Source organism: Hydractinia symbiolongicarpus, chromosome 8, assembly GCF_029227915.1.
Source record: "Hydractinia symbiolongicarpus strain clone_291-10 chromosome 8, HSymV2.1, whole genome shotgun sequence".
Classification (NCBI taxonomy): Eukaryota; Metazoa; Cnidaria; class Hydrozoa; order Anthoathecata; family Hydractiniidae; genus Hydractinia; species Hydractinia symbiolongicarpus.
Window position 1 is genome coordinate 19,464,214 of NC_079882.1, and position 26,702 is coordinate 19,490,915.

General features: G+C 34.7%; 3 protein-coding genes across 5 annotated transcripts in view; 2 read left to right on the plus strand and 1 right to left on the minus strand.

The window, feature by feature from the left end:
• The window catches only part of LOC130655437 (intermembrane lipid transfer protein VPS13A-like), a 54,605-nt gene extending 53,655 nt beyond the window's left edge, over window positions 1-950 (plus strand). For both annotated transcript variants that reach the window (XM_057458193.1, XM_057458194.1), the window contains one exon: window positions 36-950. In XM_057458193.1, coding sequence (XP_057314176.1) covers window positions 36-89 — 54 coding nt within the window. In that variant the 3' untranslated portion in view covers window positions 90-950. The remainder of the gene's footprint in view (window positions 1-35) is intronic.
• On the minus strand, window positions 723-26,070 carry LOC130655438 (protein FAM91A1-like). Of its 2 annotated transcripts, XM_057458196.1 has the most exons (25): window positions 25,879-26,070; window positions 18,729-18,813; window positions 17,690-17,760; window positions 16,302-16,440; window positions 15,703-15,770; window positions 14,935-15,054; window positions 10,713-10,803; window positions 10,390-10,452; window positions 9,751-9,857; window positions 9,571-9,609; window positions 8,979-9,094; window positions 8,378-8,517; window positions 8,223-8,305; window positions 8,060-8,146; window positions 7,536-7,668; window positions 7,275-7,347; window positions 7,108-7,195; window positions 6,802-6,912; window positions 6,448-6,561; window positions 6,253-6,328; window positions 5,451-5,806; window positions 5,252-5,283; window positions 4,678-4,747; window positions 3,384-4,541; window positions 723-1,542 (listed from the first exon to the last, which is right to left on the minus strand). In XM_057458196.1, exons 1-24 carry the CDS (start codon window positions 25,951-25,953, stop codon window positions 4,437-4,439), a joined length of 2,442 nt encoding a protein of 813 aa, XP_057314179.1. In that variant the 5' UTR covers window positions 25,954-26,070; the 3' UTR covers window positions 723-1,542; window positions 3,384-4,436. The 2 variants fall into 2 exon arrangements, with proteins under 2 accessions (XP_057314179.1, XP_057314178.1); XM_057458195.1 differs by having other exon boundaries at window positions 8,223-8,517.
• On the plus strand, window positions 12,612-14,771 carry LOC130655440 (uncharacterized). Its single transcript, XM_057458197.1, has 2 exons — window positions 12,612-13,051; window positions 13,589-14,771. Exons 1-2 carry the CDS (start codon window positions 12,978-12,980, stop codon window positions 14,364-14,366), a joined length of 852 nt encoding a protein of 283 aa, XP_057314180.1. The 5' UTR covers window positions 12,612-12,977; the 3' UTR covers window positions 14,367-14,771.
• Window positions 26,071-26,702: the final 632 nt, after the last annotated feature.

Genomic DNA, 26,702 nt, shown 5'->3' on the forward strand with positions numbered 1-26,702 from the left:
CTTAAAAGTTATATATTGATAATTTTTCACTTTAGCTGCTGCAGGAAAAAGCCTTATCGTGTTTCAACACTGCAAAAATTTCAATTTGAGACTTGCATCTGCATGCGTAAAAAAAATTATTTTGACCGTAAGTAATACCGCACTGGTACTGTCATTTAGCACCGGTACTGTCGTTTAGCTCCGGAAATGGGTTGGTTTTGGGTGTTTGTTCATGAGGATTTTGTACCGTACAGTTTCAAAAGGTAACCTCATTGTGGCAGAAAGTGCCACTCAAATTTATAACTTTAGTATTTTGAAATCAAAAATTACTCACGCATGTGTCCATTAGATAATAAGTTTTCAAATTCAAAGCAATTAGTAAGTCTCTAAACAAAAAACGAGAATAAAAGTCGCAAAATCTAGGTCACAATATTCGAGATTTCGCTTAGTGGATTTGTAATATTATATTTAAATGCGATATTAGGCTAATGTTTTTAACAAATTTTAAACGTGCCGATCGTGAAACAATGGCATGCATGTCGGTGTTGTATTTTATTTTGTGGATTTGAACTTTGTATGTAAAAAAAAAGATTTAATAATTTTTTGCATGTAGTAAAAAAATTGTCGGATTTCTAATGAAAATACAAAAATTAAAATTTACTCAATTTATCGGAATTAATTAATCCGATTGGCTGAAAATTATTAGCTCTTTCACTTGCTACACGAATTTATAACCAAAGAAATTGTTTTATTGCTTTCTTTTCTATTTTTTATCAGAAATTCGCCATAACAATAACATAACTTGAAGGTGGTTTCCACTCAGCAACATCTCTTGATATGTTTAGGTTTTGTTTGGTGGAAACCAACCCTTAATTTTTCACGTGATTGTCATTTTTATCATACCATGCATTCTTAAATTTTACTGACTGTAAATAAAATTTGTTCCGAATACATTTCTGTACTTATTGTAATTTTCGATTTTTGTTTTGTGATACGTAATTTTATTTTATTTCGTGAATTAGCGAACCCTCTTCGACCAGCACGATATAAAACGCCGTCACGATAAGCGGTAAAAAGACTAAAATTTGCAGCAAAGTTTCATGCTCGGTTGCCATGTATACTATGAAATTAACAAGCTGGTTGCTGTCATTTTGTTGCTCTTTTAGACGTGTCTTGAGTTTCTGTTGGAATTGTTGTTGATATTTTCGCTTGCTATCGCGTTCTTGTTCGACATACATTTCTCGTAAAATTTTTCGAAATCTTTCACGGGAGTCAATTTCATCTTGTTCGTTCAAGTTTTCGTTACTAGCGCCAGAAAAAAAAGTTGATGTTTTTCTTTGAAGTGCTGGCGAGTGATTTCCGTGACGAAATGTAGCTTCGTTTGAAAGTTTGAAGCCTGGTGGCGAGAGTTCGTCTTCCGCTCGCAATTCCGAGCTTGATTTACTTCGTCTTGGGATGGTGAGACCGAAACTTCCTCGACGATCGTAAGCTGAACTTTTTCGATTTAACGGTACGTTGTAACTGTTTTTTCTACCGTCCATCTTTTCCAGCGTCGATCAGGGACTGAAATATATTAAAAATTATTTCATTCTTGCGAAAAAACGATATTGGTTTGTGTTCATATAACAAGCAGGTGTGAAGTTGGTAAAATGAAAAAATCTTTGTGATTTAAGTGTTCGAAATAAACTGTTGCAAACTTGCCACTTCCTATGCTATCTTATATTTCAAAATAACTTTCTGATTTCGAAATCATTTTTTTCGTGTGAATAAAAAAACACCGCATTAAAAGAGGCACTTTACTTCTCTTTGTTACGACAGCCGACAGTTTTTGTTACGACAGCCGACAGTTTTTGTTACGTCAGCCGACACTTCTGATAACATAATAATTTTGGTTTATATTTGGTATGCATTGTTCATATTTTGTCGCCTACATCTTTTGTGTATTATAAGAACAAACCATGAAGGTTTATTTTGATGAAATCTTCGCTACTCTTTTCTGCTTAATCGTAGAATGGTCCCCTGCTCCCCCCGTAATGAAAAATTCCTACTATTTCGACCCCAACCCCTACAATTAAGAACAAAAGAGTAAAGAAAAAATTAAACTTAATGGCTTTCTATCAAAAAAAAATTATCAAGAAATCAAGAGGATGTTGTGTACCAAAGTTTGAACATTTATTTCAGCTTAAGAACTTTCCGAAGGCTTTCTTATAGTTCAGTGTTCTTGTAAAAAAAATATGTAACTTCTGTGCAATATATAAGCTATATATTTCTGTTGCCAGGCAACGTTTTAGACTTGCTGGCTAAATATTTTAGACCTAAAGTGATAAGTGATCTATATTCACCAATTCTATTTTATTTTTATATTTTTTTTTTGTCTCCAACATTGTGTTTTACAATTTTTACCAGAAAATACGAATCAACTTCGTTTACAGGAACACACTTTATAAACAGTTTATAAACAGTAGTAGTGGATAACGATATTTGCAAGCAACTTTCAGTGGTCACATTTACCATCGTAAACAACCATCTTACTCCTTTTTAAAGCTTATAGAAAAACAAAACTTTTAATAATTTACTAAAATTCACATGAAGTCCGCTACTTTGTGTTTGCGTGCAAATGCTAGAGTTTAAAACCGCGATAATATTATTTTCTTAAGTCAGCGACTAAATCGGTGTTAGTTTTTTATCGTGTATTGCTCGTACTGAGGTTGCATGTTTTATTATCGTGTGTGAACTTGAGGAAGAAAAAGGTGCAAAGAATGCTAAAAACACCTCTCTTCTTTTTGAAAGCCTTTACGAGAATCACAAATCCATGGCGAAACCGGCGAAAATGGAGATTTTGTAGCGATGAGCTTTGGAAATCTTGAAATGTAACTAAAGTATCTGATCTTTTGTAGTTGTAAAATGGAGAAAAAAATAAACCAGAGGTTTTATTCAACCAAGAAAGGTATGTTCTCTCGTATTTACAAGGATAGTCCACATTTCTTTTTTAAACTTGCTTCATAATAATTCCATAATAAGTTTTACTTTGATATGTTAATCATTGGTGCCAAGTTTTATGTTTTGCTATAAAAAACACAAAATCACTTCTCTGTTCATTTTGTTGTACTTTGTTGTGTTTTTGTTGTGTTTAAAAATTTGCATTCTAACAAAATACATACAGTATTAACAATAACCTATTTTAATGTCCAATTTTATTACGGAAATCACGGGTGGCATTGAATAGCGTTAAGCTAGGGCGACACGAGGGACTTAAAAAGTCCTATCGTGTCCCGTAACCAAAAATGTTCTGCAAATTACACCATATTTTTGCACAAATTTTAACATTTTTACCGAAAAAATTCCTGCGAAAACAATAAGGTAGTTTTTTTATACATGAAAAATAGCACATTTTAACTACTTACGTGTTATTATTGTCGACGGATTTTTCACATATACAATTCTTCTCTTTACGTATTTACAAGTTGTACGTGATGAGGGAAATGTCCATTCAACCTTGTAAAATATTTAGTAAGTTTAAAAAGCCATGTTGCAACTGTCTCATTAATGTTCACGTAATCAAAATGGCCGAAATAAGCATAGTTTGATATTTTCAAATATTTTCACCATTGTAAAAAAGTTATTTATACTTTGCGCTCTGCTGTGATTTTAGAAGTTTGGTTTGCAAGGATAAAAGACAATGGTTGGATTCAACAAAAAAGCATAAAGTAAACACAGAACTGAGTTAAGTTGTAATCTAGAAAATAAGATTTCTAGAAGTTAATATTTAATAATCCTTTTCGTCAACAACACAAACTTAATAATCTCTTTGATGAAAGAACTGTGAAACTGATGAAAACATGTCAGTAAAAATCTACAGTTTAAATTTTTTTAGTTCCAGCAACAGAAAGTTCTTGGATTACAGAGGGGTGGGTGAAAGGCGACCGAAAATATTCAAAAGTTTAAGGGGTTGTTTATGCGGGGAAAAGCTAAAAGTCGGAGAAAAATTCAAATTAATCAAACGATTAAAATTCCAAATACGAAAGCTGAAATAAAAGGACACAAAATCTATATTATTATCTTGCTATAAGAACAGTAACAGTAAAGCAAATATTACATCATTTATATAAAAATCGTACAGCCATTCATTTATTTATACATTTTTGACGTCATAATCTATTTCTTCATTTCATCATGCAATTACAAATTCTGCATATAAAGAATTTATATCTAACTAGTAGGTATTATGAGAAATTATATGCGTGAGCAACTTCGCCATGAATAAATTATACTTTAGCCTGTAAACAATGCAGGAGAAACAAATAATATTTCAGTTTATCTAGATCTTTCCTGCGCTTAGTACTGGAAGCTATTATGGGACTCGTTTACTTTGGGGACCATTTCAAAACTTTCTGACACAATTGCACAAAGATGAAAAATGTTCACAATAAGAAAATTTTGAAAACAATAACTAGTTTCTACCAAACAGACAGGTCACCGTTTAAAAATAAAAGACATTTAGTCGGATGAGGTATTGGTTGATCATTCAGTTCTCCCACACTTCCAGGAAGTTTGAGCTTCTCCTAAAAAACAAATTTAACATTTAAGAATCTCTGAACTTCTTTTTACCTACGCCAATACGTTTATTGATATGTGAAAATGTAGACATCTCCACGACATATTGAAAAAAATCGTTCAGACGTTTTCGAAAGATCTCACCTGCCATTCAGTAATAAAATGTAATAATTCTAACGAAAGAACGCGATTTGAATTTGTCATTTTCTCCAAACTAAATTAAAAATACACAACAATTGCATTGACCAGAAAAATCCGCTAACTACATTATCATTTCTTAAATATCGCGCTTCCAACTTGAGTGCTTCTTATTTCGACTTTGAAACGGTTAATCAAATTCCCCGATTTTTAAATTTCAGGCAGATGGTATTTGTTTTCAGTACTATTTTACTTGGATCTCTGTTTGATACGATGAATTTGTTGGTTCGTATGCTAAAACTTTACGCCCTTTCACTATGTCAGGGGCGTTAAAATGGTAATTTACGCCCTTTAATATTCATTTTATTATTTTTCGAGCTTGTTTTTTCAAGCAAAACATGTATAACAGTGTATCGAAAATCTGGCATCATTGATGTTGAGCTTTGTGACAGCTATGGAAAGCTATACAAGTTATGCCGGCAGGGCATTCATTCCACCCCCACCTCCTCGCCCCCTGTACTGCGGCTGGTGGATAGGGTTACTATAACACAAAAAATGATCAAATAAATGGCAAAATTACCTTTCTTGTTTGCATATACCACAAGATATCATCTGAAGAAAAAAAAGATTACAGTAACATTGTTAAATAATCCACACAAAAATTACTGTTAAAGAAGAATTATTTCTGCGAAACTTATTTTTACAGAACTGGTCCAATTAACAAAATATGATCTTCAAAAAACTTCTACAATAAACAAAACAGAACAAGAGATGTTTACCTTTCTCGTGATTTCTTCATTTAAAGCTGCATCAAAGAGTGGCACACCATAACAAAGTTGCAACGGATACCACATCCTATCCGATATATTTTCGGATCTATCAGTTTCTTGTTTTGGGTCTCTCTTGCTTTCTAAAACCTCCGGTTCGCCCAGCAAATCACCAAGCAAATCGGATTGTAATAAATTATCATTCGAAGACAGTTTATTAAAGTTGTTATTAGTTACTAGCATCATATTTTTCGAAGTACGTCTGCAGTGTTTGCGTGAAGAAAGATTCAATAACGTGATGTATCCGCATGAACAGGACAGATCGAATGTCAAATTGATTGATTGTAAAATTGACTCGTAAGGATGGTCTAAATCAGTAACAAAGTGAATAGTTAGATTAAACCGCGGTATCTCTTATTCGTACCGCCAGCTTCAACGGTTATATTACTGCAGCAGGTTAATATAGAATACCGCGGGTAATAGTAAACTAGCCATGTTTCGTTAAGATTAAAACGAAGTGAGGTGTACAGACCACAACGGTTATAAACGCCAACATTGGACCATCGCCCTTTGAAAATTCTCTTTCTTTAGCAAACAACTTTGTAAGCCAGTGCCAAGAAATAAAACAAGAGTGAGTACTGGGATTTATATAAAAAAAAACGCAATCACTTAAGATCATTCAAAAAAAGTTTTAAGACATGGGAGTTGTTTTCTGGTTTTTATGTTCAGTTTTTGTCAATATTTATCATCACAGATGCAGGTTTTTATTTAAGCTCTCCAGTGAGTAACACAACTCTGTAAATAATCAGATCACCTGTTGATTCAAGTTGTTCTTTATCAAGTGGAAACGAAATATTTAAAACGTCTCCTTCTCCATATATACCATGAGCCTGAAAATATGAAGAGTAAAAAAAGTTAACAGCAAAAAAGGAAAGAACCAACAAATATCTCAAGGTAACAATTTCTAGCACACACGAAAAGCAAATCCAGGAAATACGAAAGTACCCACCTGTACCAGAACAGGTGAATGTGTAAGCGCTTCATTCAATGCAAATAAAACATTCGATGAAGGAACAATTGCAGGGTCATGACCCCACGTTGTGATTTGCAACCTCTCGTAGTTCTAAAGTATAAGCATTGGTTTGTTACTCACCACGCGCATACTTAAAGCGTGCTAAATTAGGAACAAGTTTTTGGTCTGGTTATTTCATCACGCATTTCATTTTTTCCCTTTTACCATGCGTGGTGGGAGGTGGGGTACTTGTGTTGATAATACCGTCACTTCAAAATATGGTCTGAAAACTTCATTAACCGTAAGTTAACAGACAAAAATAAAAAACAGACCATGACGAGGTCGACTTACCGAAAAAACCTTTGGTAACTTTCGCAATCGGGTTCCTTTGACAAGTAACAATGATGGCGGTCCGTGTTTTAGTTTACAATATAAAAACAATTTGAACCATACGGAATTAATCTAAAAGCAAAACAGGATAAAGGGGATATAATTTTTAATTATCTGTCTGAAATCACACAATCACAAAATTTTGAAATAAAAAATAAATTAATTTTTGTTCAGTAAAGGTGATCTTCTCCGGTGGAACTTTCATGTTTCCAAGATTTAAATTTTGCAAGCTTGAGATAGGAAGGGAAACGATATTCGCTCACAAACCTCAGGAAGCGCAGGTCCAATGTGTGGAGGAGTGCAGCTGGATATTGGTCTGATCTCGTTACTTAGCGGAGCCATTGAAATTAATAAACTAAAAAAAAACATCCAATATCTTTTGAATCTTCTTCTTACGAAATTTATAGCACGTGGAAGGAGAGCTGTATTTCTACCTGTACTTCTTTTTTAGAATTCGTGCGCACACTGATGGATCCAAACTGTTCATACTCTCGCACCTCACGAGGTCTGGAAATAAGAATAGTTGCGCTACAGTAATACTAGTATAAACAGCTAAAAATAAATCAATTCCAACACATTCTACTAGCTCCAAGCAAATATTATCTTTGGTACAAGTTACCCTTAGCAACATAATTATTTGAAGCTTTGCGTATTTGAGACAGGCAGTGAAACACATATAAAAAAGATAACTTTACCTAACCCAGGAGCGGTAGAATCGTCTTCGATGCACAGATTTTTATTATTTCGTAAGTATTGTATAGTATTCTTCAGAATGAGAGCGTGGTCGAAATAACGTTGTGCTTCACCTTCGTTTACCACATTCTCAATCTGAAAAAAAATATGAGAACCAAATATTCATTTGACTCTCCACTTGATGAAAGGGTTTGTCTCGATATATATAAGGAGGACATATAACTAATTGACTGTAATATCGTGTTATAAACAACAATTTTATGTCTTTAGAAAAAGCATGTGGGGCGCGAAGAAAAGCGAAGGGGAGTGTTAGTACCAACGTTTACCTTGAGTTCAACTGCTATAAAAACATCTCTACAGCATTTGTTGTGAAACATCTCTCGCGTAGCTTTGTAGTTAAAATATTTGTTTTCAATAAAAGTTGTAACACTTTTTATGTTAACCAACTTCAATACGAACTTAAAAAACCGTTCAACATTGCAACCTGCCATTAAACCCTGTTTAAAGCTATAAAGTCAAAAAGTACCTTTTCGAGTTCAGATACAAAATTTTCCATCGTTTCATCAGACAACTTGCCCACTTCGAACATGGTGACTGCGTGTCTTTTCAAACCCTGCAAAAAATAATTTCAAACGTAATCACTTGAACATGAGGCAACCCTACGTGTCACAACGGCAACAACTAAACACCTGCGATAAGTTTCCCATCATCAAGAAAGCAGTGAGAGTTGAATCGAACAGAAACGCAACTCGCTTTGTGCTGCTTCCGGAGTCTAAACACAAGAAAATCGCGATGACGTCAAAATAACTCGATATATATTTTAACTCGTTGGGTGAACATATACCTGGTGAAGCGAGACCATTTCCATCATCCACCAGCATTTCAGAAGATGAATTTGCTCCGGACGTCTTTTTTTCTGCATCGTCTTGTATGTTTTCGTCTTCAAGAAGATCGAGAAGGAGATCGGCATGGCTTCCGCCAAAACTAAAATTAACAGTTTATAGTAACAGAAATAAATTGTAAAAAGGTCTGAGCTTTAACTATTTATTTTACAATGCGTGGAGTTACTTTTAATTGCAAGCCAAAGAAATGATTGTTTATTTCTCCACAATTAAAATGTTGACTCGCCCCCTTTCCCCTTCCCTCCCTAATCGGTAACAAATGACTCTGGGGTATTTAAAGAAAAAGCATAGCCCAGGAATTTATTACACTCGTCGTTTACGTTCCTTTTTATTTAAAGGGATGGCGAACAGGTATGGTTCATGTCATCCTTTATAATTTTTCAGATCTGTCATGGTTTTTTAAAGGGACGGGGAAGAGTATTTAAAGCAAAGGCCACCACAGTTTGACCACTACGTACCGCATTCTCGTTCTCCAACGAGCGGTGCATCTAGGACAAAACAAAAAACATTATCACAAAAGGGTGTACTATGAAGCTCACTCACTTTCTTGAACTGCTCAACCCGGTAGGTGTGGCCACAGAATCAAATCCATTTTCGTTCTCTTCGTCAGCATTCTTTTTTTGTGCCAAACCAAGTCGACAAAACAACGAAATGGCGGTCTATAAATAATAAGACACAATTTTTTTCAATACAAAGCCAGGAGATGCATCTAAACTACACGCTTTTTCAAGAACCAATGATAACCCGACTGACTGTTCTTATTTTTCGAGCCTGTTTCAGCATGATTTACTTTTATCTAAACCACAACTTTTAGAATTCAGTCGAATTTTGTTCTTATTTATAGATTTCGTTCCCATATTTCTTTGAAATTATATTTATACAAAAATCAGGGTTTTTTATTTTTGCTGTTAATGAACTCTATAAATTGTGTTCATGAACAATCGAGACAAAGAAGAGAAACATGGCCAAACATAATCGTTAGCGTGAAAGGAAATTAAAAGAGAATTTACATCTTGAAGTCTTACTTTTATGAAAACAATAATTTGAGCCTGAAGTTGTTTTTATTTTGTTTTTATTTGACGACAACACCCGCGTGAATTCACGGTAACCAACTCGATGAACATAAAGGACTTACCTTTACAAGGGGAAGATCGATTTCCAGTACTTGTGCTAACTAAACAGGTAGAAACAAGAAAAACATGTGAAAACACTTTTCTGAAGGACTGACTGCTTCTTTTTGCCCTTCAGTAGCATGCAAAGAGACTACAAAAGAAACAACTTGTATAAAAACAAAAGAAAGGCCATGTGAACCAACCTCTGCCACAGTAGTGTGTTCATCCATGGATACAAACACTTTATAAAGCATGGTTTCCATGTAATCACCGAGCACACGATTCATAACAAAGTTTTCCAAAGGAGGTACTAAAGTTTATATAGAAACCAACCGTTACAGCACTATTCCCAACACCTGATCCTACAAAAAGTTTTTATTTCCTGAAACAATGACTTCTGGGATCAATCTATCAAAAAAGCTTTTTTGCGACTGGTCACTACTAATATTTACATATTACCTACCGTGCGTTTCACTTTTTCGTGTTTTTTATAAAGGGCTAACGAAATACAGCCGTTCCTAATAAAAAGTCTAGTACAAAGTTAAAATAATCACGCTATATTACTTTTGTGTTAAGTCAGAACATGTACCAGTTATTTCATAAGATATCTGTATATAAATATTTAAAAAGTAGTTTTTTCAGGCTCGATAGCCGCCAACCCCCAATCCCAACCCGAATTAAAATTGATATCCCAGCTCCTTGAAAGCTAACTTTTAATTTCAAAACAGAAGAAAAAAGGAAATAAGGAAAACAGATAACCTTTCAACATCATGTTTGATGTATATCAGTTTGCGCGTTCGTCCTGCAGAAAAAAAAGGACTAGGTTCAAGATTGTCACTTACCTACAATGTTATCAGAATCTTGAATAGGCACATCGAAATAGATCAATCCTTTGTTGTATAGAGCTAGAAAAAAGGTTTCATAAGGATAGTGCCTAACTATGAGAGTACATTACACTCTCAGCATTGCGCGATAAGTAATTCAAAGCGATGGTCATTTTTAAAATATCTAAAAAATTTGTTAACAAGACTTTTTTTAAAAAGGTTTATTAATTTTTTTAATAAATATTTCTTTTTTTCGTCTCTAATTATTCGCCTGACGAAAATAAATTAAAAGGAATTAAATGAATAACGAAATCGACAATAAATAAATATGAAGCATATACTTTTAATGACGTCAAGTGGCAGCAATTTGACAGCTGTGGTTCCTTCATCAATCAATTTGTCAATAACTTTCACTTCACGATCAGAACACATCTAACACAAACAAAAATACAAGAATTTCAGGGCTGAAAAAATAGGTTTTTAACACGACATTAAGACGGGTTCACACAATCACATTTTTTATAAATGCATTTTTATTTCTCAATCCTGCTTCAATTATATTCAACACTAACACTATACTTCGCAAAAATATGAAACGTCAAATTTATGCTAGAAAATTTATCTCCTGTGGCTTAGTTTTGTAGAGGCGAAAGTGAATTTGCAGTTTTCTCTTTCGATAAGAACCGCAAAAACTATTATATACATTATATAACATTATACACTTTTATAATTATTATGTAATTCGCATTGGTACTCTGTCATTGCTGAGGTGAATGCCTACGTGTTAACAAAATTTATAGATTAATGTTGTTGTTTTTGTTGACGTGAAATAAATTAAAATAGAAAGGCTGAGGCAAGTAAACTCCTGGTATACTGTATATGAATACTAAATTGAGCTTTCGTGTGGTTTATTTGTCAGAAATGTTTTTAAAGGATTACAGCTTATTGAAAGGGATAGCTCAAAGGAGGAATATTAATCGAGTATTTATATGTAGTTTATTGAACATCAGTATAAAATTGAAAAAAATGTTTTTTCAATCTAATGGCAAACCAAAAACTGTAAGAGTGGAGAGAAGTGGTCCACTAGCTAGGAATATTTAAAGGGCATTATAAACCTCTACCAGACAACAATTCAGGCTGACCAAGGTTGACAAAGTTGAATTCTTCAGTATAAGAGGAACATTATTTGAACATTATTGAACAACATTCCTTTATGCTCAGGATGCGATTAGCTAATTTTAAAGGATTCTTATGTCCCTGTAATTTTCTCACTGAACGTTTAACACACAACTCTGCTGCACTGAAGCATTTGTGATTGGTTTTGGGGGACTGTATTCCATGACAAAAGTCTACAGTATCACCCTAACAAAACATCGTTCACCCTTAAGGAAATATATCAAATTTTTAAAGTGCATAATTGATAAATGTGGAGGTTTGAATGTAACCTTGGTATAAGATATTTCCATCATAACAGCTTGCAATAACTTGTTTTAACACTGAACCAACTTTAAAAGACTAGATCTGAGAAAACTAAAAACTAAACCGTCCATAAATAATTCCAATCCCACGTGAATATGCAGCAAGAGAAAGTGTTTCACTGTGAGCGCCTGTTTGTTTACAAAATGCTCAACACCTGCCTCGTTTTAAAAAATACCTCGTTTTCATTTACGGCAAAATGGATATAGAAGTAGGCGTATTGCTTTAACATATAACAGAGTTGAAATTATAGAAATTTATGGTTTTTTATCAATGTCCAACTTGCCCCATTTTTGCCTGACTTCTGCAAAAAGCAAATAAAAGAAACCATAATGGCTGCAAGATAGTCCCTGTAATTTCATCAAGAATATTTTTCGCCTGATTAGTTAAAAGGTTCCAAATATAACAGGGTTATGCAAGGGCAGTTCAGAATTTGTTTTTCCACATAAAGGTCAAGTGAAAATTAAAAAAAGTTAAATATAGATTGTTTTCCGATATATTTGACTGATACTCTTAAGATGCAATTACACGGTCAAATTATTTTGATCAAGTTAATTTGACAGCGTAATAACAAGCTTAATTAAAACCCGTAAAACATTCGCACTTTCGTTGATTGACTATGCACAAAACTTTGGCTTCGCTGCTTAGATCACTAACTTTTTAAAATTTAAAAATAAGTTTATAGACGGGGAATGGTATAAATAACAAATGGAATCAAAAAAATTGTGTTTATCTAACCTTTTGTGGGTAACAGATGTTAGTTTTAAAATTCCCTTTATAGATAATTCATTTTAATAAAAATTAAAAAAAAAACCGCAAAAGATAAAATTTACTCAGTGCTTTTGTAGTAGAATTTATTAAAAGCAGGCGAGTGTGCTCTAGGCTTAGCATGTTTGTGTTGTCGTCATTTTCTTATCGTGTTTAATTTAATGAGCAAGGGTGACAAATATTTTAAATCATTTAGCAAGCTGTCAGTATAAAGTTGTCGATGCTTATTTACACCTCTGTCAGTCTTGATGTCGACTATGTGAAATGCAATTTTGTGGAGACTTCAAACGTATTGAACCATATACAAAATATTGGCAGTGCTTTGGGTGTTGCAACACGTAAGAGAATTTCTGATCACACAAATGAACGTACGTTATATTACGTTAAACCAATCTACGTACAAGAAAAGAAGTGGCAACGACGGAGCTAGCTTAAAGTAGGTCATTATAATCTCTTCACGTCTGTTTTCTCTCTTCCCTTCCTTTCGAGCCTGCGTGTTAAACTTTTATAAGAATGAGCTATTAAAACAAATTTGAAAACGTGTGAACTATCTTTTGAGATAGAAAGAGAAAAAAAAAAATCGTGATTATATTTCGGATGAAATAAAATTACAAAAAGGAAATTTTTTATTTTAGGACAGACAGGTGAGATTAACAAGAACTAAAATTAACTGGCCCGAGATAATGATAAGTTTGAATATCGCTCTCTAACATGAGATGAATATTTTGCTCTTATTTTTGAAATATTCATCAAAACGAATGTTTTTTCCCGCTGGATTTAGTTTAAAGGTTACAAAAACGTATTTATAGTTCTATATATGAAAACCAACAGGGGGTATGTATGCTGCAAATATTTTTTACATAATCTTTTCATATATTTTCTTGGGTAAAATCTTCTCAAATATTCAAACTACATGCCGGGACATGAAATCTTCCTGCGAAAAGCTTTTCAGTAAAAGTGAATATTTATCTAGATACTACGGGACAAAGACACGACAGACGATGATAGCGAGTACTGCCGCATTGGCAAACGTGGCGTCTCCACCATCAACCAACGATAATTTCTACACGCGTAAAAACACACACACCCGTTGTCACCAGCAACATCGTACGAATGTGCTCAAAAATGGAAGTGGTTTTCATGAGACAACACCTTCTACGTCTGACAGTGAAACATGCAATGGGGTAGCGACATCGAAACACAACGAACATAAAATAGAAGCGAGCGAAAAGAAAAAAGAGGAACGAAGAAGCTTCATTAGACAAATGTTTCATCACAAACCTAACGAAAGCGACGGCTGCCGAACGACGAAAGCGTTATGGTCGGCGTTTAACGTGACCGACAGTGTAACTCACAGTTCTGAGGAAAAAAGAGACGTAGAGAAAAAACCGATACCCGTTATTCTCATAAATGGTATGCTATTTGACGACAACGAACAAAAAGACAAAATAGACACAACATCCAATTATTTGGCGTGTTCCGTGGGCGGGGAAGGTCTACAATATGGCAAGATAGATATTGAAAATGAATTTTACATTGAAACCGAAAGCAAGTTTGATAAAAACAAATTGCACGTCTCGATTAAAGGGCCGAAGCAACGGCCAATTAAAATCGAGACATCTATGCTGAACAGAAATGTATGTAAGTTTTTGTACTGGCCGAAAAGAGTCGGGTGGTACACTATATACATTCAATGGGAAAGAAAGCATGTCATAGGCAGTCCTTTTGAAGTGGTGGTAACGGATAAATGATTGCCTGGTTCACAGCTTCGCCACTTTTATACTTACAATGAAGAGAAAAGAAAGCAGATATGAAGCAGTAATATGAAAGAACATAGAGCTAGCTACAGCACGATTAAAAAAGCAAATAAATCGAAACGTTATCAGTCCTCACGTAAACTTTTAAAATCAAGCAAAAAGATAAACCACTCCTTGTTCTAGCATACGCCATGCGGTACACACGCCCATGCACACAACTGTCCAACATGATGAGTTGTATTGAAAATTTTGACATTTCTTATCTGTGAAAGATTAACAAGCAAAAAACAAATTACAAAATGTATAAACTAGATTTTTTATTTCGTAAACGAAATTAATTTATGAAAAAAATATTTTTAAATACTAAAGAATAATAATAAATAATATTAAATCCCGCTATGTAACAATGTCAGTTAAAACAAACAAACAAGCATAACATAGGAGACATAACATAACAACTGATATACGTATCTCTTGTGGAAATTCTGATTGCTTCTGTAAATTAAACAAAAAGAAACACTTCCTAATTGAGCGTAAACCATATGAACCATACAGTACTTACTTTAACATCATCATCTGTTATGTAGCCAATATTTGCCACCCACCAAGATTTAATGACAGTTTGTGGTATTGGTTTAACAGGAAGGAGTTCCCTTGGAGGTCTTTTGGCTCGAAAAAAACGCTAAAACACAAATCAATCACAAAGTTTGAATATCAGATAATTTGAAAAAGATTGATCAAGGTACATACATCATTTAAAACTCACTGTATTTTGACTTTTAGTATAGTGAGTTCGTTTCATAATTTTTTTATGTAATTTTATGTTTCCAAAGCTCTTCATTATTGCACACACATCCAGGAGGTGCTTTAGAAAAAAGACAACCTACGAAACGTTTTTTATAATCAAACGAGATGAAGAGCTGGGGGTGCAAAACGTAAGCAACCACCAAGCCGTTGTGCAGGTTGAAAATTTAATAAGTTAAAAATAAATGAGGCTTAAAACCTCGATATTCTTCAAAAAAATTCTTCAAAAGAATGACAAGCCTATTTTTAACAAATCACAACATTAAAATAGCAAGTATAAGGCTAAACTTTATATATTGCATTTAGCAAGTTCTAAGGAATTTTGAGACTAAAATCAAAATTTCGGGGTTGAAATCAAATAAACAGAGTTACTTTTATAAAACAGTTACTTTTATAATCATTTGGAATCGTTTAAGACTTTATTTTAAGCTCAAAACGTAGAACCCCTGATAATCATCTCAAAATTTACGTAACATACCAAATTTCTCAAACAATGAAGCCTTTTAAAATACGAGTTTATACAAACCTTTGAAGACTTGCATTGATTCATCATTTCAATATATTGGTTTCTGCCAATCCCCAACAAGCGCAAGCCTACATGATTTAAAATGATAACAAATTTGAACATCATCAAAACAAAAAATATTTCAACATCTATTTTCTAATAATTATAAAAACCAGCCAGGTGGCCACAGATTTAAAATCCTTGAATCTTAGGAGATTTTAGTAGAATTCTGTGCCAAATTTTAACAGAAAACACTAAAAACGTATAAAAACTATATTTTAGGAGAGTTTGCTAACATTTAGGAAGAAATAATTTAGTCATAATTAAGCCTTTCCTTATTTTAATTTAAGAAAAGCTGTTTATTTTCAAAAAAGTATGTAAATATAATTCATCGGTCCTGTTGCCTAATATTTTGAGTTCATAGGTTATTTAGGATACCCCAAAGGAGGGTCTCTATTTTTTGGGTTATTGAGGAGATTTTAGGAGTTATGGCCATTCTTTATGACGAATGTTACATCTTATCACAAACTAAGCTTTATATGCAGATGTAATCTTTCAAATTCGAATCTGCTAAAGGCTAAATGTACATAATTTTTTTTCTTTTAAAAAACATAACTTACAATCAGCCGCCGTAAAATTTGGCAGTGAATCGTAACTTCTCTCGTTAGTCATAACATCTTGTAACATGTTGCAGTAATATCCAAAAGGAGTCAAACGTAGTCCTTTAACAATGATGTCAGACAAATGATATGGATACATCTAAATGGGGTGTTACAGAGTTACTTTCAGGTTTACAGCACTGCATGCTACTAACGAAGTTACCACAAGACCCTCCAATTCACAAGCTTTATGAAACTTACCTTTACAGCAAACATTTTTGAGCCTTTTGTTTATTATATTTTTGTTATAGTTGACATTTTCTTTTGGACATCACTTTTTTTAACAATATATGTTGCAGAATTAAAAAGGTTTAAAAAAGAGCAAGTGAAGTAAGCATACGCAGAAATTGAGATTAAACAAAAGGGAATATTAAATTGAGAAAATCCCGAAAAAAAGGTTCTTTAAACGACTTTTTCAGGATTTTTCAGGACTTTACTCGTTTTTTAAAGAAAAATAATTATACAGCATTAAAACTGGTTGTTATGCTCCCTGAAAAATAATAAAAATAGGGTAAAATTCAATTTTTTTCTAATAATCACCCAGGGAATTTAATTATTTTTCATCCTTGCCCCGGATTTCTCGATTGAGATAATATGACAGCACTGCGCTAGAATCCAGACATCTATTATGTTTATTTAAGTGCTGACGATTGGGCGAAGGTTGTCAGATATGCCCAACAAGACACCCATGTTGTCAAAAACGACTTGGAGAACAAAAACACCAAAGATCTATCAGACCAAAAAGAAAAACTGAACGACCACCCAATCACACCTTCAGGAGGAAATATGACTTCAGACTTATATGTAAATTTAAATTGTGTAAAAACATTTTTTGTAAAAGGAGAAAATATTAAAAATCATATAACAAGATTTGAGAAAGATTAATGTCAGGCGTAATCCTTGAGGAAACTTGATTAAACCTCAAGAGACGTTCAAAGAAATAAAGTTATCTAAATTATAAAAAAAAGAGAGCAGGAGACAAAAACTCCTGGAAAAAAAGTAATTGAACTGACTTAACATGAACCTGGAGAGTTTATATCCTCCATTTTTCAACCCCTATTTTTTCAAGATCCAAAAATTCTAAGACGAAAAATATCTCAATGAAACATTACATGGTTAGTGTTGTTTAATTTCTTAATTATACATACATAGTAACTAAGAACAATATTACCTTTTTCACATACTTTAGAAGATAAAATATATAAGGCCTAATAAAATAAATAGGTTATCTATGCAATGTTCTAACTAAAAAAGATCCAAAAAGATCCAACTAATTGTAATTTTCCTTCATGCTCTGGCTAAAATTCTTATTGTAAAATATACTTTTCTAAAAAAACGTCAATACGCACCATCAAGTTGGATCTGCTGTACTGCAGTAACTCTTGATAATATCTCTTTTCATCCTTGCGAACTTGCTTCACTATACAAATATAATGGCATTTAATATAAAAGCATTTATCAACAATCATTCACCAAAAAAATATTCCTCCTTATAATTATCTATATCATATCAACATACAATCCTCGCAATCCTCTACAATCCCAAACACCTTGATTACTACTAGTGGTGTAAATGTTTTAACGCCCAACAACTTAACCACATTAATGTTTGCTTTAAACATGTTAAGAATAAACATTTCAATGTTAGGGCATAATATTTTAATATTTGTTTATTGTCATTATCATTGCATTTAGGATTTTGACAGTAATATCAGCATACTTTGCATGAAAAAAATTATCTTTCAGTAAAAAAAAAGGAACTGTAGAGCTATATTGTCAGTTTTTTTATTTAATAACTTTATATGCTGGGCACACACACTTTTTGATGTAATTGTAATTTTATGATGTAATTTTACAAGTTGCTTTGAGGTCACATGATCACAAATCACTCTTTCAAATATAGGTTGCCTAATCACATTAGCAATACCAATATTTTAATCCCTATATTGTACCTACACCCACTCTCTCTAGCAAATTGTTGCTAAATAATTAATACAAGATTGTAATGGGATTGTATCCAAACTTAATAAAAATAGATAAAAACAACACTTTTCTTCAGGTGTGAAATATTAATTGACGAGGTTGTGCACCTGCAGTCATTTAAACTTTTACATTTGTATATCTTTTGGGTGATTTCAATACTATCACAACAAACATCACTTTTCTTAGTGTGGAAATTAAACTATTACCTCACATCAGATGAAACATTGACATATCAATTGCACTGTAGTGTGATCACAGTGAAAGATAGTACGGTTTTAGATCTGGAATGCAAAAACAGCAAAAGAGCTGGGAGTCTGGAAGTACCTGTCTTAAGCTTGGTGCGCCTGTTTATGTTAGTTATAGGTCATTTAAATAGATGGTGGAGGGGAGGGGACTATCTCTTACCAATACTTCCTTTGAAACGAAACTGATTTTTGATGCAGTAATCAGACACACATTTGTCCCAATTTTTTTCTGTATTTCCCAATGTCTAAAAAGTAAAAAAAAAATTAACAATAACTATGTTATATCCACTAGCATTTGCAAAAGAAAAAAGAACATCATAAACTTTCAGGCAGTCTAATATGCATACTGTTAAAGTTTTAAATTAAAGTTTTCAATTAATTTTTACTTCTTGCAAATAGGGGATACTTACTGAAAAAAATTATGTTGCATATGCCATGCTACAAAGAAGATTACAACAATTTTATAAAAGACTTCATTTTCAGTGTTTAAAGTTCAAGTTTAGCCAAACTAAAACATCATGACTACTTAATTAATTCTGCCCAATATAGCTTTAGAATCATAAAAAAACATTATCATCATCATTATCATCATCATCATTACCATTCTTGACTTAACATCCATCATTAATATACCCCACGCCCCTCTTTCAATCTCTGATCTAGACTGTGTTAGATCTAATCTCAAATTCCTCTACATCAAGTCTGTCCTTATTACCTCCTGCCAAGTCATTCTTGGTTCACTTGTGTACTTTGCCTCAGGAACTATTGAATCTCTACACTTTCTTTATCTGCATAGAATTCCATGAAACACCATGGCACTGGCTTGCACCCACATATGTGCAAATGCTATCCAGGCAAACTATTTATTGTACACATCGCTATTTAAAGTTATGAGTTCACCTACAAAGCTATTTTAGAACATTTATCTTCTCTACTTACAATTTAAACATTGAGCATTATTTATTAAAACTTGGTTTGCATCTTCTTGTGGTTTTACAACTTCCAATTTTATTTTCGAGTATAATTATAATATTATTTACATGTAATCACATGTATTCATATAAATTCTGAACTGTATAAAAAATGCTTGCATGAGAATTATTTCAAACCTCTTTTTCTTTGCTCAAAAGAGAAAAATGATACGCAATTATCATACGCAAAATATGTTTCGGCATTGCTCATTTGTAATTTAATTTTTGCAACAAGCCCCTGAGTGGCCTGTTTTATTTTTAATACAACGTAAACACATGCTACTATACATAAATCTGTTGCACATTCTCCTTTGTTCTCACAAAAGAATAGTTATAGTCTTTCGGTATTAGTCTTTAAGTAAAGAAATTTTCCAAAACTTCATTTGTTAAAAAACACAGCGAAAAATGGCTTTGACAGCAAAATAAAATAAATGACTCTTGGTTTTACAATTGTTACAGAGAAAAGATAACCCCAGTAAAAAGATAGTTTAGGGCTAGGTTAAGGGGCGGATTAACACCACAAACAAAATGGTAGACCATCACAGTGAATACAACGTGGTACGATGCAACCTCTCTCTTCGTTCAGTGTTTTAATGTAATCCTGCAGTATATATTTGCTTTAAGTTACTTCCTACAATAAGGCAGTGTTTTGTAAATATATTTAACACTTTGACATCACTTAAGGGCTCTATAAAGTGAATTAAAAAATTAAAATAATAATTTAGCCTCTGATCGTAAGTATTCAAATGAGATTCGGCTTCCGTAAATTACCTCTTTCGATTTCGTAAACAAATGTGAACGGACGCGAAGGGCCAAGTGCTCGAGTAGACACGTTTAGGTATCTTTTGTATTGATACATAGCTAAGTGATATAAACTAAATGAGTTTATAGTGCTGGTGTTAGGTTAGGATAATTCCTCTAGTGTTTATTCTTTTTACTAATTATTCGGTTTAAGAATAATGCAACACGAAAGCGACGATCCCATGCTCCCACAGCACAGCAAAAATGGCGACCATGACTTCACCTTACAGGACCCCGAACACCCTGTTCCTATCCCCGTGGACTGCACAGGTATCGTAGACCAAGTCGTATCCATCGTATCCGAGCGACAAAAGGCCGAACTAAGTCGAATACACGACACACTGGCCAGCATGAACACCTTTATGGCAAGACTTAGCCACCTGACAGACCCTATTGTCCCAGAGGGGACCCGGTCTAGTCTTAATCCTAGCCCCAATGTTCCAGATGGAACTCTGGCTAGCAAATCCAGTACCCAACAGGAGGAAGAAAGAATATCTATCACTGGTTCAAACCTCTGGTTTAGATCCACGCGCTCAGAATCGCCTTCTTCCAAAGATGAAGCACCAGAGCATTCTAAAAAGGGTACCAAAGAGCCAGCCCAAGAGTACTGGCAACAGTCCACTGATGACTATGAAGAGGACAGCAAGGCCTCGGGACCAGAAGTCACGTCATCAGTGGCATGTGCTGCCAAAGTGTTTTGGCAAAAAAGGCTCAAGGGTGATGTTCTCAAGCGGAAGTTAGAAACAGCAGCAATTCCATCAAACTGCAACTTTCTACTCCCAAAGAGAACAAACACCGAAATTTGGAAAACACTTTCCAATTTTCACAGGTCCACTGACGTTAAGATGCAGGACATCCAAAACATGCACTCAGCGTCGGTTACTATGCTTCTGAAAGCTTCATCTACGTTGGTGGAGAAATCCGGTGATGCCAACGCAGACACAAAGGGTCCGTTAAACGACCTTAAGGATGCCATGACCCTCGCTGGTAAGACCTCCCAGCTGCTAAATCAGGTCAGGCGAGACTTAATTAAGCCTTCCTTGCCAAAAGAGTACGTAGCCTTAGCTACAGAAGTGGAAGAGGATTCCGAATGGCTGTTTGGTTCCTCCGTCTGCGAAAGGCTTGCGAAGCTGAAAAAGGAGAACCAGCTCAAATCACTCCTGGAAAGAGGCCAAAAAAGAAGATTCGAGCCTTCATCAAACAAAGGGCCCTCTTACAAGCCCTAAAAGAGGGCCAACTACCACAATGGGCAATCCCAATCAAAGAAACCGTACCGCAGCCACAACAGCAACTTTTTCAAGCACACCAACAGGAAAAATTAATCCCTGAGGTAAGCGATACTGAGACCCTAAAAGCTTTTCTAAGGTCAAAAGTTAAATATTTTAAACCCGGTTCTCTCAGGTTTCATTTTGATCAGTGGAAAGACATAACTACCGATGGGGAGATCCTCCAGACAGTGTCTGGTTTGCAAATTCCAGTAAACGAGATGCCCCAAACCCCATATCGGACATACCCCCTAGATAGAAAAAAGAAACTCTTCATTGACGAAGAAATACAAAGCCTTTTGGGGAAAGGTGTAATAAGGTTGAGCAGTCGCGAACCAGGCGACTTTATCTCACCCATATTCGTCACCGAGAAATCAGACGGTGGGTTCAGGCTCATCCTAAACCTCAAAAAACTCAATGTACACATTGAGAAAAGAAAGTTTAAGATGCAAACCTTAACGTCCATTCTTCGATTAATCCAAAAGGACATGTATCTGGCAAAACTTGATATCAAGGATGCATACTATAGCATACCAATACACAAAGAAAGCCAGAAGCTCCTAAAATTCGAACATGAGGGTAAGGTATACGTGTTCCTGGTACTCCCCTTCGGCTATACAGAAGGACCTCGTAAATTCACCAAGATAATGAAACCACCATTATCTAAATTAAGGAAGGAACAGGTCACCATTGCTGACTACATTGACAACTTGATCACTATGAACGTCAGTAAACAACAGTGCTGCAATAACGTACACAAAACCGTTGTTTTGTTAGATTCACTGGGATTTACGGTCCACCCAGACAAATCCGAGTTCAAACCAAAACAAGTTTTGGAATTCCTTGGATTCGTCATCGATACAGTGAATACGACCGTCGCTCTCACCCCCAAAAAGAAGGCAGCCATAATCGATCTGTGTCAAGCAGTGACACAGAGAGAGAAGATAACAATAAGAACTCTAGCGCGATTAATTGGTAAGTTTACCAGCAGCCTTATTGGGGTACCACACGGTAGACTCTACTACAGATCTGCCGAAAGACTAAAAATTGAGTCCTTAAAAAAGAGCGCCGGAAACTTTGATGTGCAGATCACATTAACCCCTACTGCCATGGGTGACATATCTTGGTGGAAGAATAATTTATGGGGTAGCATAGCCCAATAGTTCGAGGCAACCCTCAGATCAGTATATCCACGGATGCCTCAACAAGAGGTTGGGGAGCGTCAATGACACAAACCCACACAGGGTGTGAGTTTTCACTGGCCTAACCAACCATGGTTCACAGGGTACTCTGAACTAATAATTAAAGAGATTCTTGTTTTACCTAGAATGGACCTATTACTGCTTCCACAGCAACTAAGTGTCTTTCATCCACTGCACCCAAATCAAGTCTTCGGATAGCAATTGTCTCAGGGAGGCAATAAACCTAAAACAGTCATGTTCTGACGATCTTAAACAACTGCTCACTGCATCGTGGTCAGAAAAAACCCAATCCAGCTATAATCTCTATTTAAGGAAATGGCTGAAGTTTTGTAAAAGTGAAAAAATCCCAGAACCTTATGGGGCTAGTCATCAACAAGGTATGGACTTCCTTGCTTTCCTTTTCCACGTAGAAAAGGCAAGTTATGGTTACATCGCAGCGGCCAGGTCAGCCCTGTCAGCTGTATTACCAAAGGATGCAGGAACAAGCTTTGGTAAGAACGAGGACGTTAGCAGACTAATCAAGGGAGTTTTCAAGCTACGTCCTTCCCTACCAAAACAAACTGTAATATATGACCCTGATGTAATATTAAACTATATGACAACCTTGCCTGGTAACCAGCACCTGGAGTTAGAGTTCTAACGAAAAAACTAGCCACCTTGTTGTGCCTCCTGAGTGGCCAGAAAGCCCAGACAATAGGTGCCCTAAAGGTTAACTTTTGTCATCGATCTTCAGATATGTACACTTTCTACATCTCTACAATCATGAAGACAACAAAACCAGGCAAACATCAGGAACCTCTGCAATTCGAGAAGTACCACCTTGATAACCAGATATGTATAGTCCACTGCCTAGATGAATACCTGAGGAGGACAGACCTTATACGAGAGAACCTCGAAAACCAACCAAGGAACTACTTCTCTCCTATGCATATCCCCATAAACCTATCGGAATCACCACCATTGCAAAGTACGTTAAAACTTTCTTAGGCTTGGCTGGCATCGATATTAAGACGTTCAGCACCCACCCAGAGGACATAGGCGTACCTATAAAGACAATCGCAAAAGCGGCAGGCTGGAGAGGCCTTAGCACGTTTGCAAAACATTACAAATTGCCCATAAGCAAGAACTTTGGGGACGCACTTCTTAAATGTTTATAAACACATTTACTTGCGTTAGATTCTGTATATATATATGTAATAGACATGTACCGTTATGGTACATTGTGGCATTGCCAGGAGTTATAACAGACAAACCATAAATATGTAGTTCTGTTTAATCATATACTGGTCCTTGCCCAGTTTTTACTAAACTGTTTGTTGAATCCAAAATAGGTGGCTTTGAAATCTCATTTGAATACTTACGATCAGAGGCTAAATTATTATTTACAAAATTAGACAAATGAAATGAAGTTTAATTAAAATAATAATTTAGCTCTGATCTAAGTATTCAAGTGCCCACCACCACTCCCCTAACACCTTTAGCACTATTATTCACTATTTTGGCCTTCACAATGGGTCTTTGAAGCAGGAAATTTACGGAAGCCGAATCTCACTTGAATACTTAGATCAGAGCTAAATTATTATTTTAATTAAACTTCATTTCATTTGTCTAATTTTGTAAAAAATTGCATGCCAAAATTCTCTAATATGGATTTATAAATGCGATTTGTAGTATGCACATTGTTTCCTTCCCAAAATTCTTTCAACATTGGTTGATGCAGCAGGGGATGCTACCTACAAATCTTTTATAAAAAACAAAAGCCTATTATATGAAATATATATCAGTGAACAAAAAATCTACATATCCTTTCACCATGGTTAACCTAAAGCTCATTTTGGAACAAAAGCAAATGAAAAACCATTAGGTTATAAAAAAGTTGGAGGTTTATTGTACATTTTCAACTAGAAATCTCTGCTGACTTAGCAATTTAGATAATAAGTGAATATTTCATTTCAAAGGATTTCTTTGGAAAAGTTGCCTAAACATACAGAAGAATTCTTGCGTGACATGATTTGTTTAGTTTTTAGCTGTAAGCTCCTCTGTCTCGCATTTGTGTAGCAGAGGTAAAAATGCTACTGCTTGCTAAGAGGTCTTTTCCTGTAAATTTCTTTTCACAGAAAGATAGTTTATTATCGAGTGTAGCATATACCGTCTGTACGTGAACAAGTGAATTAATTATTATTTTACTTTTCTCACCAACTTTCTCTGTTCACTGACAATTAAATTATCTTTTTGTACTGAACTTAAAATAAAGATTAAAAAAATAATAAAAGCAAGTTAAAAGAAGAAATTATGCTACATATAATAATAATAATAATAATAATAATAATAAATATTTAAAGTGGCTAGCCCAGAAAATCACAAAAACCTATAGTTAGTGGATTGTTTCCACTGGGGGCCAATATATACAGTCCCGCCTGAATGTAATGTTGCATGTACACGTATTTCACGATGTCGCGTAACGAAATCATGTTAACATAAAAAAATTTCATGTGTCTATTGTACTTTAGGACTTTAGGACTTTTTTGTTGAGCAAGCAGACATTATAAGATGGCAACAAGAGTTTCGATTGATAAGCGAAACGACTTTCCTTTTTCAGTTTTTTGAGTAATTATAGTAATATTTTATGCTCTTTTCGCATGTTGTTTACCATTTCTGCTGCCATCTTTTGCCTGTCGAAATGCGCAGAAGTCTGGGAGCCACTCATACCGCGTCATAGTGAAATACGTCTATAGTCAAACCATACTGTTATGGTGGCAAGCAGAGTTTCCAGATTGTGCAGATAATCATGTGATTGATGCAAGAAGTAGACTAAAAATTGTCCTACTTAACCTAGTGTCCCTATTTTTTTTCCTGCTAGCAAATGCAAGAGCCAAAAGAACTTACTGTTGAAAATGTAAACAAACGAATTCATCTATGGGTTCTCCCATGTGACTGAAGTATTTTTCAGGAGTGAAGTGACTATCCTGATAAAAAATTGCAGCTGAAAGCTATGTTTTTCTATCCTTTTGTAGCCCTGGTCATGTTTTGGTTTTTTACGAATAAATATATATACTTAGGTAGCTATATACCTGTTTCACACTTGCGGGTAGCCTAACCCAGGTGTATTGATTCTTAATATGCGCTTCAACTTCTGGATTCATCATTTTGACAACTTAATTTATGTTAAACTAAATAAAAGTTAAATTCAAAACTATTTTTTAAAAAAAATCCTGTGTCTGCCTTCTGTTTTTATTTCGAGAAGTAACCATTATGAATTTTGCCTTGTTTTCCCAAACTGCGAAAAAAAACTGGAAACGAGATTGTGGGACCGGACGGTGTGAGGTTGACAATCCTGCAGGAATCTTGGAAACTGCCTTCCACCACGATGCCAACCTTTTGATGAAATATTGCTCTAGCCGATTCATTGCATTCGGTAGAATTTACTCTCGAGCAGTTTGCGGTGACATGACGGTAGAGCCGAAGATAAGAAGTGCGACAGAAAATGATTTTCATGAGGCAGATTAACCTGAAAACATACCGTAAAACACCTAAAAATTAAAGAAAGGTCACGTTAACCAACCAAACAGGAACTAGCGCCTGTACTGGTTTTTAATAGGATAATGACAGACCCTAGGTTCAAGGTTGGTGTGTATCTCTCAGGAAATAGCAAGTCTTGAAATGGGTGTGACAAATGTTCAACCTCCTCCCCAGGGTCTTGTGGCCCCTGAGCCGTTATTACGAAAGGCAAAGTGCCCTGGGAACGAGGTCGACCAATGTTAAATAAAATTACTTAATTGCGTTGCAGCTAGTTTCTTAGGGTCTGTTGCCTCCTTTTTTTGGATGTTGAAGGTGAAACGTTAGATCTGACAAGCACAACGCTAGTGAAAGATAGAAAGCCCTGGTAACAAGTTGA

Excerpts from the sequence above, each read along its gene's own strand:
- LOC130655440 (XM_057458197.1), top strand. The coding sequence starts at position 12,978 with ATGAACGTACGTTATATTACGTTAAACCAATCTACGTACAAGAAAAGA. Across the intron at positions 13,052-13,588 it reads AACGACGGAGCTAGCTTAAA|ATACTACGGGACAAAGACAC; the intron begins GTAGGTCATTAT and ends ATATTTATCTAG.
- LOC130655438 (XM_057458195.1), bottom strand. The coding sequence starts at position 25,953 with ATGATGAATCCAGAAGTTGAAGCGCATATTAAGAATCAATACACCTGG. Across the intron at positions 5,807-6,252 it reads AGAACAACTTGAATCAACAG|ACCATCCTTACGAGTCAATT; the intron begins GTGATCTGATTA and ends TTACTGATTTAG. Across the intron at positions 4,542-4,677 it reads ATTTTATTACTGAATGGCAG|GAGAAGCTCAAACTTCCTGG; the intron begins GTGAGATCTTTC and ends TTTGTTTTTTAG.